An 11398-nucleotide genomic window follows, 5' to 3' on the forward strand; every position below is an offset into this window, starting at 1 on the left:
AATTTGTTTTGAAAAAAACAGTGAAAAACGGCTGAAGCGGGACAGCTAAAGAGTAAACTTTTAAAAGTAAGTACTGAATATTATGTTACTTATTTATGTGCAAATGTACCTAAATATCATACCTTTCCGAGTTACTTCAGCTTTATATTCCATCATGGACCCTCGGATCAGCTGACCAGCTGTTGGTTGTCCCAAAATCTAGGCTAAAACATAGAGGCGAATGAGCCTTTTCAATTATGGCCCCCAAACGCTGCCTTTAAATATTAGACAGGCATCTTCATTTCCTGTTTTTAAGTTGCTTTTGAAAACAAACCTTTTTTCGATAGCGTTCAGACTGGTGTGAGTTGATACGTTTATTATGTGTATTATTAGTGAGTGTCAGTGGTTTTATTAGTTTTATTAGAAATTAAAATACCTGCCATAAAAGAGTTTGGGTCATAGTGCATTAATAATGAAGAACAAACAAAACAGGAACCAAAACCTTGCTCAGACAATACAAAATTCAGAGGCACATACAAAACGACACGGTTCCTCCAAGGCTGCAGCCCCTGAATTGGGATACAGCCCATGTTTAGTCCCTTGGCAGGTCAGATGACTCAGTCCAACATATAAAGACACACAAAAATGTCCAGAGAAGCAAAGACAAATCCAAACAATCCATCATCCTGAGTCAAAGTGATCACAGGTCTGCTTTGTTGGAGATGAGCCGTCAAAGTGGAACATGTGGACTGTTCCTTAATACTACCACTGTAGGCCACGCCCCTCTGGTCATGTGATCATGTGGTTTGTAGGACGCTCCTCTTCCTCAGAGGATCCACCTGTGCTTCCTCTCCTCTCTCCTCCACCTGTTACAGTGAGGGAACGTCCTCCATGATGGAGGAGCTGATGGAAAGTGCTGAGAGTTTCCTCCAGAGTGAGACCTCTGTCACAGTTCAGAGGATCTACGGCAGCAGAGACCTTCATGGACACTAAAAGTCTCAAACACACAACAACAACATCACACTGACTCCACTCTGACATCACTGATCAATAATCAAAGAACACACAGATCAAACTGATTGATCAGCCATCAGAGGAGTCGGATCAATGGAGCTGCTTCTGTTCCTGATGTCCCCTGTTTGATCCTGGACCTGAACTCTCCCTGCAGAGGAGACACAACACAGTCAGAGACACACACACACACACACACACACACACACACACACACACACACACACAAACCTTTGACTTTAAGCTGCACAGTTTTCCCTCTGATCCAGATGTTCTTCCTGTAGACGCCACATCTGTATTCTCCACTGTCTCTCTCTGTGGGCTGTTTCAGGGTCAGACTGAGGTCTCCAGTTTTCAGCAGGTCTTCATTTATTGCCGTTCGGTCTCTGTAATCCTGGTGCTGTTCTTCAGGCTGGTCAGAGCCGTTCTCATACACGAGAAGCTTGTGGTATGAACTCACCTCCCACCACTCCACTTTAGCATCTCCAGGCAGGTTTTGTGTGGTTTTGAAGGGCAGCTGGACAGACTCCGCCCCCTCCTCCACCTCCACCTGACACACTGAGAGGACAACAAACACAACATGAGCTGTACAAAGTGTGATTGGTGTTCAGAGCAGCATCATGTGACTCTTGTTCTGCACTAAATGAAGCGATGGAGTGGCGCCTCCTTCAGGCAGAGAAACAGCTCATGGAGAGAAATAATTAGCAAAAACAAGAGTGGAGCTGCAAATAAGGCCGAGAGGAACGCTGCAGAACACTGTTCATGTGTGAATTCATCACTTCATAGATTTCTTTGAGCACTAAAATCAGAGCTGCTTCTATTTCTAATATGACAGCTGTACATTAGAGCTGCAACACTTTAAATGTGAGCCATAAAAACATGATACTCTACAAGTGCATTCAGCTCTGACACTGTCACATCATGAAGGAGACGTGGAAATCACTTTGTTACACAAATCAAAGTCAAATCAATTCTATTGATGGAATATTGTGTGATCAATAGACTGATCAGTTTCTAATCTGTCATCGATCAGCTGGAAATCCAGCATGTCAAACAGACAGGCAGCAGATTAGGACCAAACACAAACACATGGAGACTTTTTCTTCACAGCAGTTGCAGGTAAACTGCAGCAACAATGCGACTCAGATGTTTTAGCGAGCAAAGCGGCTGATGTGGAGTGAAGCCACGTTAATGACAACGTGTACAACCATTGGAGATGTGAGCAGGACAGACGGAACAACTGACGGAAAAAGTGTCTTTAAATTGTGTTGATAGGCCACGTAAAAGCAGAGTTATGATAAAAATATATGCAATGTTTGTTTGTTTTTCCTGAATAATATTGTTGTTTATTCACTGTGGGAAGAAACGTTAAAAACTGTGTTTTATATGGAAAGCACTCTAAAGCACTCCGCCTGTGAGCAAAAACAAAACCAAAAAAACCTCACCCTTTCTATCGGTGGAAAAATGTACCACGTCGACCAATCAAACAATGATATGGCAACGTGGCATTTAGCTGATTAGGAAGGGGGAAGTTTTAGGAGTGACAGCGGTGTTTTGAGGTGTGAGAGATTTGTGGCGTTTAGTGTAAATCTTGTGTAGTTAAAGTGTAGTGTAGTCAATAGTCTTGTTGTGTGAGGCAGAGGTTTATAAAAAGAAGAAAAAGAAATTTGTGCTTTCAAAATTGGAGTTCAAGTTATTTTTACTTCCAATAGTGTTAACATGCTACACAGGTCATGTAAAAGTTGGGCTAAAGCACTTAATTAAAAGTTATCTAACATAAATGTAAATGCTGTAATTTGATTATTTTAATAAACCATGTAACTTGGATGGATTCAATGCTGGCGTGACCACAGTGCACATGTCTAAATGGTAAATGGCCTTTATTTGTATAGCACTTTACTAGTCCTTAAGGACCCCAAAGTGCTTTACACACATTAAGTCATCCACCAATTCACACACACATTCACACACTGGTGATGGCAGCTACATTGTAGCCACAGCCACCCTGGGGCGCACTGACAGAGGCGAGGCTGCCGGACACTGGCCCTCTGACCACCACCAGTAGGCATCGGGTGAAGTGTCTTGCCCAAGGACACAACGACCGGGACTGTCCAAGCCGGGGCTCGAACCGGCAACCTTCCGATTACAAGGCGAACTCTTCATCCAGCCACAAACACCCCATGGGCTCCTCTGGATCATCACACTCAGCATTTTCACAATAAAAGCCTGATATTTATGGCTGCTCCACCCTGACATGTGACAACATCCAAATGACAGGATCAAAGTGTTTGAATGATCTCAGCAGCTTTAAAACTATTGATATTTATACATTTACATTGATTTGGACTAAACTAACAAAACGATTGATCATTTCAACTCCATTTTAACAGTTTTCTAAGTCTATTCATTTAAACCCAGTTTTATGAATAGACTGACATTTTTGGATTTTAGATAAAAAGGAAATCAGAGAATTAATTTTATTTGAATGAACTGAAAATAGGCTGAAACTAAAAGCTTTTAGAGAATAAATGCCCACATGACCTCGGATCTTTGCCCTGTATCTACAGCACTGACCTCTGACTTTCAGCTCCACCTTTCTCTTCAGCAGGACGTTTCCCTCCCTGCTGTAGACGGTGCAGGTGTAGGTGTAGTTGTCCCTCTCTGTGGGGTGTTTCAGGGTCAGACTGAGGTCTCCAGTTTTCAGCAGGTCTTCATTCATCTTCGTTCGGTCTCTGTAAACCTGGTGCTGTTCTTCATGCTGGTCAGGGTCGTTCTCATACACGTGGACCTTTGTGTATGAACTGATCTTCCACTCCACTTTAGCGTCTTCAGGCAGGTGAAGTGTGGTGTTGAAGGGCAGCTGGACAGACTCCACCCCTGAATCCACCTCCACCTGGGGGACTGAGAGGACAACAAAGCACAACATGAGCTTGGATGGAGACATTTGTGTTGACTCTAACAGGCTGAATGCTGCTGCTTCACTGGGAGCTCACTGTTAGATAGAAAGTGGTCAGTGTGAAGAGGAGACGCAGCAGAAAGATGAAGACTGACAGGAAGAAAGCAGTGAACAGACTGTTGGAGCTGCTGTTAGTGGGACAGGACTTTATTCAGTCTCTGAGGACCAGATTTGACTTGATGAAGCAGAGAAACACAGTCTGAGTGTTTCTGTCACACTCACTTCATCACACAGCTCAGTTTGACAACATTTGGAAGAATTTGATAGAAGCCTTCCTTTAGTAAAAGCACCAAGAAAACACCATGAAAACACCTCACTATCAATTCAATTCAATTCAATTCAATTTTATTTATATAGCGCCAAATCACAACAAAAGTCGCCTCACGGCGCTTCATAGATACAGAGAAAAACCCAACAATCATATGACCCCCTATGAGCAAGCACTTTGGCGACAGTGGGAAGGAAAAACTCCCTTTTAACAGGAAGAAACCTCCGGCGGAACCAGGCTCAGGGAGGGGCGGGGCCATCTGTTGCGACCGGTTGGGGTGAGAGAAGGAAGACAGGATAAAGACATGCTGTGGAAGAGAGACAGAGGTTAATAACAGATATGATTCAATGCAGAGAGGTCTGTTAATACATAGTGAGTGAGAAAGGTGACTGGAAAGGAAAAACTCAATGCATCATGGGAATCCCCGTCAGCCTACGTCTATTGCAGCATAACTAAGGGAGGATCCAGGGTCACCTGGTCCAGCCCTAACTATATGCTTTAGCAAAAAGGAAAGTTTGAAGCCTAATCTTAAAAGTAGAGATAGTGTCTGTCTCTCGAATCCAAACTGGAAGCTGGTTCCACAGAAGAGGGGCCTGAAAACTGAAGGCTCTCCCTCCCATTCTACTTTTAAATACTCTAGGAACAACAAGTAGGCCTGCAGAGCGAGAGCGAAGTGCTCTAATAGGGTGATATGGTACTACAAGGTCATTAAGATAAGATGAGCCTGATTATTTAAGACCTTGTATGTGAGGAGCAGGATTTTGAATTCAATTCTGGATTTAACAGGAAGCCAATGAAGGGAAGCCAAAACAGGAGAAATATGCTCTCTCTTTCTAGTCCCTGTCAGGACTCTTGCTGCAGCATTTTGGATCAGCTGAAGGCTTTTCAGTGAGTTTTTTGGACATCCTGATAATAATGAATTACAGTCGTCCAGCCTGGAAGTAATAAATGCATGAACTAGTTTTTCAGCGTCACTCCGAGACAGGATATTTCTAACTTTAGAGATGTTGCGCAAATGGAAGAACGCAGTCTTACATATTTGTTTAATATGTGCGTTGAAGGACATGTCCTGGTCAAAAATGACTCCAAGGTTCCTCACAGCGTTACTGGAGGCCAAGGTAATGCCATCCAGAGTAAGAATCTGGTTAGATACCATATTTCTAAGATTTTCAGGGCCGAGTACAATAACCTCAGTTTTATCTGAATTAAGAAGCAGAAAGTTAGCGGCCATCCAGGTCTTTATGTCTTTAAGACATTCCTGCACTTTAACTAATTGGTGTGTGTTATCTGGCTTCATGGACAGATAGAGCTGGGTGTCATCAGCATAGCAGTGAAAATGTATGCTATGTCTTCTAATGATACTGCCTAAGGGAAGCATGTATAACTACACTACACTACACACAAAACTGCAGTACTGGCAAATTGTACATAAAGTATGAAAAGTCAAAGTACTTATTGTGCAGAAAAATGTTCCCATCATTGTCTGTGGATCAATATTACTGCTGCACATGTTTAAGGCTGAGCTCATTTCAAATCCTTTCTATTGTGCTGAATCTGCAGTAATGCATCATATTCTATAAAATCATATGTTTGTAGTGGCTGTCCTGTGAGGACCACGTCTCTCTAAACAAACAGCTGTTAATGAGCTCACAAACACAGGCCTACAGCTGGATTTGAAAAAGTCCATTCAATAGAAAATCAACAGTCACAGCTGGATTCAAAGGCATGAGCTCTGCCCCACATCGCAAAATTGGGATAGCCCAGATCTGGCCCACACAAGGTGCACATGGCCCACATATCGCAAAGAATGACGGCCTTTTGGTGGCCCAGATCTGGTTTGCCAGATGTCAGCCTAATGTGTCCTTTAATCAAGCCATGTAATAACAACATGTGACTGAAAATGCAAAAGTAACATGACAAAACTCCTTTCAGACAGTGAATGACTGACTCTTATATACCACTTTTCTAGTCTCTCGGATTACTCAAAGTTCTTTGTACAACATGCCACAATAACCCAACCACACTCTTTCTCTAAACTGAGTGCTTCCTAACTACATTCATACACATTTACACTCTTGGCATGCAGACTAGAGGAGCCACGGAACGAACCACTAACCTTCCGATCAGTACGTGATTTGCTCTACCTCCTGAGCGACAGCCTCCCAGTGGTAAACATGAGTGAACCGTCACTAGGTTTTGGATAAAGTGTACACTCACAAACCTGTCAAACCTTCATTTGAAATGTTGGCTACCATAGCAGTATAGTATTGCAACATGGCATTTGCATCTTCTGACTAAAATAGGAAAATAGGAACATAAATAGAGCCATTATTGCCAGACCTGGCCCACGTCTGGTTGACATACACCCTGCCATGACACCAGTCCATCAGAAGTGCCAGCTTGATTCCGAATCCAGGGACACCCTGTTTTCTATGGGCCTGGGCCACATAAACCAAACCACAATCAAGCCAGATATAGCATGCCAGATCTGGATAACATACGTCTTATCGTGCCAGAAGTCAGCCAGCAGTGCTGACTTTATACCAGACCTCCATGCTATGTGGGGTGTGAAGCGGTTACCTGTCAGTATCTACAGGGGGATTCAAACTGCTGCTTTTCAAATGCAGAGCAACAAACTGTTTGAACTGATCCAACTTTATTAACACAGACAAAGATTTGTGCATCAGCTGCTGTTTGCTGCTATAGATATAATCCAGCTGATGTGGAGAACTACATGTGACACTGTGATGCAGCCAAGAATCTGACTGATTTTTTTCCATTTTCAAAGGTTGATGCATCAGTTAAAGTCCTTAAAAAGCTCAGAAATAAAGAGAAAGGTTGGTTACAGCAAAGAGAGGCACTGGCAGCCTTTAAGACACTAAACAAGAGAAACAGATCAGAGAACATCAGACTGAATAAGTGGAATAAAGTGAAACAGAGAACTAACGCTCCCTAAGAATGGAGCTGTCAGAGGAAGAGAGCAGCAAACTGAAAGTCTCTGTTAGCTGCAGAGCTCTGAAACTTCACACAGCTTTGGATGATAACATGGAGAAAGGATGTGGAGATGTTCACACTTCTGCTAGAAATCATCTTCTAGTTATTGTGACTCAGATATGACTGATTATAGATGAGGACCAAAGAAGGTTGTTACTGAGATTGGAGCTGACTTAGCTTAGCCTGTGTTTCAGCCACATGCTAAACAAACACATGTTCAGAAACTAGAAGATGTTACCTTTCAGATGAAGTCTCACACATGAACTTTGCTCCTACAGTTCATCTGCTGAAGCTTTTACATTTGGCTGGAAATCAAATAAAAACCAAAACAGCCACAAACATCAGACATGCTAACACTGTAACATTATTGGATGGAGCCCACTGAGACTGAACCACCATCATGAGTCTGACCTTTTGACCTTTGACCTGGATCTACAGCACTGACCTTTGACAGTGAGCATCACTTTTTTCTTCAGCAGGATGTTTCCATCCCTGCTGTAGACAGTGCAGGTGTAGGTGTCTTCCTCTGTGGGGTATTTCAGGGTCAGACTGAGGTCTCCAGGTAAGGTTCTCTTCATCTTTGCTAGGCCTTGATAATTCTTGTCCTGTTCTTCAAGCTGGTCAGAGCCATTCTTATACACGTGGACCTTCCTGTTGTTTGTGTCCTTCCACTCCACTTTAGCATCTTTAGGCAAGCAAACTGTGGTTTTGCAGATAAGCTGGACAGACTCCACCCCTGAATCCACCTCCACCTTGTATACTGAGAGGACAGCAGTACAACATGAGTTAATAGTTAATATTGATCTTCTCATAGCCTCCTCACAGTAAACCTATTCCTGTGCTTCAACTTAATTCAGCATTCGATTCCATGGTAAAATTGTCATTGCCAAGCAGATGATAGATAGATTTAGTGACGATGAAAGATGACACCAATCAGTTATTTAAACTAGAGGCTTTTCCTAAAGGCAGGTCTGAATGAACCGATTTTCTCCTAATACCTCCAGACAAAGCTGATGGTATTGTAATTGACTTTAAAAACCTCAGGAACATGGTGATTGATTAACCATCTGCATTATCGGTGGTGTGGTAGGAGACACTCACCTGACATGAAATACTGTCGGAAATAAAATAAAAGACCTCCAGAAACCACAAGAAGAACCAGGAGAACCAGGAGAACTTTGGCCCAGGATGGAAACCATTCTGTGGAGAAACACAAGGAACAACATGACCTCCACCTTGCTACCCTCCGTGAATCGCTGCCTTATCGTGGTGCAGGGATTTGTGTGTCTCAGGGATCCCAGGGGCTATTTGTCCGGGGGTGTTTGACCCCTAGCAGGGTCTCCCATGGGAAGTTCCTGGGTTAGGGACCAGTTGAAGAGATATTCAGAAGCCCTTTATGAGGAAACTATTGAGGCAATAGTTAAACTAGCCTAAGATAGGGTTACCAGGGCCCCACCTTGGAGCCAGGACCGGGGAGGGTGTCCAAGGGCGAGCGTCTGCCCATGCCCCCTTCTCAGGCTGTGCCCGGCTGGACCCCATGGAGGTCCAGCCTGAAGAGGGGACATGGGCCCATCCTCCTGCGGGCCACTACCAACAGGAGGCGTTGTAGGGGTTGGTTGCATTGTGTGTCATGTGGCAGCCAGAAACAGAGGCCCTGGTGGACTGATCTCCGGCTACCAAGACTGACAATTGGGACATGGAATGTCACCTTTCTGGTGGGGCATGATTGGGAGGAACGGGCTCCCTGATCTGAACCAGAGTGGTGCTCTTTTATTGGACTTCTGTGCAAACCACAGTTTAGCCAGTGCGAACACCATGCTCTAGGCTGCAGGTTGATGAACCTGCAGCCTGCAGTAATCATATCAGCAGACCTGCAGTCATATGTTTTAGACACTCAGGTAAAGAGAGGGGCTGAGCTGTCAACTTTTCACCACCTAGTGGTGAGTTGGATCAGGTGACGGGGCAGGACACTGGACAGACGCAGCACGCCCAAACGTATAGTGAGGGTGCGCTCGGAACACCTAGCAGAGGACCCAGTCTGCAACACCTACAACCCACACTTCCAGCAGAACTTCAACAGCATTCGGAGTCCGAATGGACCATATTTCAGCACCTCCATTGCTGAAGCTGCTGCACTGAGCTGCGGCCTCAAGGTGGTTGGTGCCTGTTGTCGTGGTAACCCCCAAACCAAATGGTGGACACCAGAGGTGATGGGAGCCACCAGGCTGAAGAAGAAGTTTTTTTGAATTTTTATGAAGGGGACCGGAGGTGTCTTCCAACCATTGCTACTGGCCATTCGATCCCTATACAACCGTTACAGGAGCTTGGTCTATATAGCTGGCAATAAGTTGGACTCGTTTTCGGTGGATGATGGCAGCTCCGCCAGGGCTGCCCTTTGTCACCGATTCTGTTCATAATTTTTATGGACAGAATTTCTAGGTGTAGCCAAGTGGCGTAAAGCTTTGACTTAGGTGGTCTCAGAATGTCATCTCTGCTTTTCGCGGATAATGTGGTTCTGTTGGCTTCATTGGGTGATGGCCTCCAGCTTGTACTGAAACGGTACACAGCCAAGTGTGAAGCGGAGGAGGATCAGCACCTCCAAATCTGAGGTCATGGTCCTCAGCCAGAAAAGTGTGGAGAGCCCACTCCGGGTCAGGGACGAGTTCCTGCCCCAAGTGTTAAGTGTCTCGGGCCTTGTTCACGAGTGATGGAAGAAGAGATCAACAGACAGATTGGTGCTGCGGCTGCAGTGATGTGGACGCTGAATGAATGGATGGATGGACAACGTGACCTTTGACTTCTGACTGAATGAAATTCATGCATTTAATGAATAGGGCTATACTTCAGTCAAAGACTCAACTGCTTTTATTCTGACAGTGTTAAAATAATAAAGGTTTATCTAAGTGATGTCAGATGAATCTACAGCAGGTGTTTGTTGCTTACCTTTGACCTCCAACTGTACATCTGTCACTGTCCTTTGTCCTCCTGTCCTCTTGTCTCTGACGGAGCAGGTGTAGGTGGCGCTGTCAGACAGTTGGAGGTTGGTCAGGGTCAGGCTGAGGTCTCCAGTTTCCAGAGCGTCAGTCTTCATGGATGTTCGGCCACTGTAAAGCTGGTTTTGATCTTTCAGTTCGTCTCCTTGAAGCTGATGCTGGTGGACGGTGGGAGGACTGAGGTCGGAGCGACTCCACACCACGGAGGGGTCAGTCAGATCAAAAGTGTCAAACTCACAGGGCAGGATAAACGAGTCCCCCTCATACATCTCCACAGCATCTGAGGCATGCTGGGAAACTGAGGACACACAGACAGAGACTCCATGTGTCACTTTGAAGTTAAAGATCAAGCTGCTGCACTTCAACACATTAAAGAGAGAGAGATGAAAGAAAAGCTGATGATGAGAGCAGAGAGAGGAAGGTGTACTTACCGTGCAGGAGGATCACAAACACCACAAACATCTTCATGTTCCTGTCAAACTCAGAGACTCTTTAAAAGCCCTTCAGGACATCAGCTCACAGCAGCTTCACTTTCCTCTGCTGATCATCTACTGACACTCTCACACTGCTTCACTGTCACAGCTCAGAGTTCAGCTTCACACTTTGTTAAAGCACATCTGTGGAATGAAGTCCGGCCGGCCACAGATCACTTCTGAGGAAAGAGGAGGACGTTCAGCCTCCTCGTAGTGTGACTGCTCCAGGTTCACAGCGACACACAGAAAGCTCTACACTCACATGACCGTCATTTACAACCAGCCCAGAGCAACTTTATGAATCGAGCACAATAAAACTGAAACTTGAAGCTTTGGTGCTTCACTGAGTTTATGTTAGCATGGATGCTACACACTGCACACACACACCAACATGAAGCTTCACTCTGTGCTGTACATCAGTGTTTGTGGGATTAATGTGGTGATTTCAGCCTGAGCCAGAACCTTTTTGATCACGGGTAACAGACTCCTGTGATTTCAGACTCTTTGTGGAGACACTGAACACACCTTTGACCTCCACCAACACAAACAGCTGCACTAAGAAACAAACAGCGCCTGATATATATGGATGTGATTAATCTGAGAGACCATTATTGTTTCAAAGACCAACAAAACTCACTGCAACTGTGTGTTTGCACAAAGGCTGAAATGTACATGTGTGTTATTATTTCAGATTCATGCACTGAGCTCTAAATCTGTCATTACA

The 11398-nt window shown here is 44.6% G+C and overlaps 1 protein-coding gene across 2 annotated transcripts; it reads right to left on the reverse strand.

Annotated features, from left to right (window-relative positions):
• Nucleotides 1-407: 407 nt before the first annotated feature.
• LOC146712632 (uncharacterized) lies at nucleotides 408-10879 on the reverse strand. Of its 2 annotated transcripts, none has more exons than XM_085452152.1 (7): nucleotides 10633-10879; nucleotides 10152-10499; nucleotides 8310-8408; nucleotides 7654-7968; nucleotides 3565-3891; nucleotides 1222-1548; nucleotides 408-1141 (listed from the first exon to the last, which is right to left on the reverse strand). In XM_085452152.1, the coding sequence occupies exons 1-7, from the start codon at nucleotides 10667-10669 to the stop codon at nucleotides 1050-1052; spliced, it is 1545 nt and encodes a 514-aa protein (XP_085308278.1). In that variant the 5' UTR covers nucleotides 10670-10879; the 3' UTR covers nucleotides 408-1049. The 2 variants fall into 2 exon arrangements, with proteins under 2 accessions (XP_085308278.1, XP_085308277.1); XM_085452151.1 differs by having other exon boundaries at nucleotides 8310-8416; nucleotides 10151-10499.
• Between the last annotated feature and the right edge of the window lie 519 nt (nucleotides 10880-11398).

The sequence above is a fragment of the Copadichromis virginalis genome, linkage group LG3 (genome assembly GCF_057382275.1).
Source record: "Copadichromis virginalis isolate Kocher_CV1m ecotype Utaka linkage group LG3, C_Virginalis_male_GT1.1, whole genome shotgun sequence".
Classification (NCBI taxonomy): Eukaryota; Metazoa; Chordata; class Actinopteri; order Cichliformes; family Cichlidae; genus Copadichromis; species Copadichromis virginalis.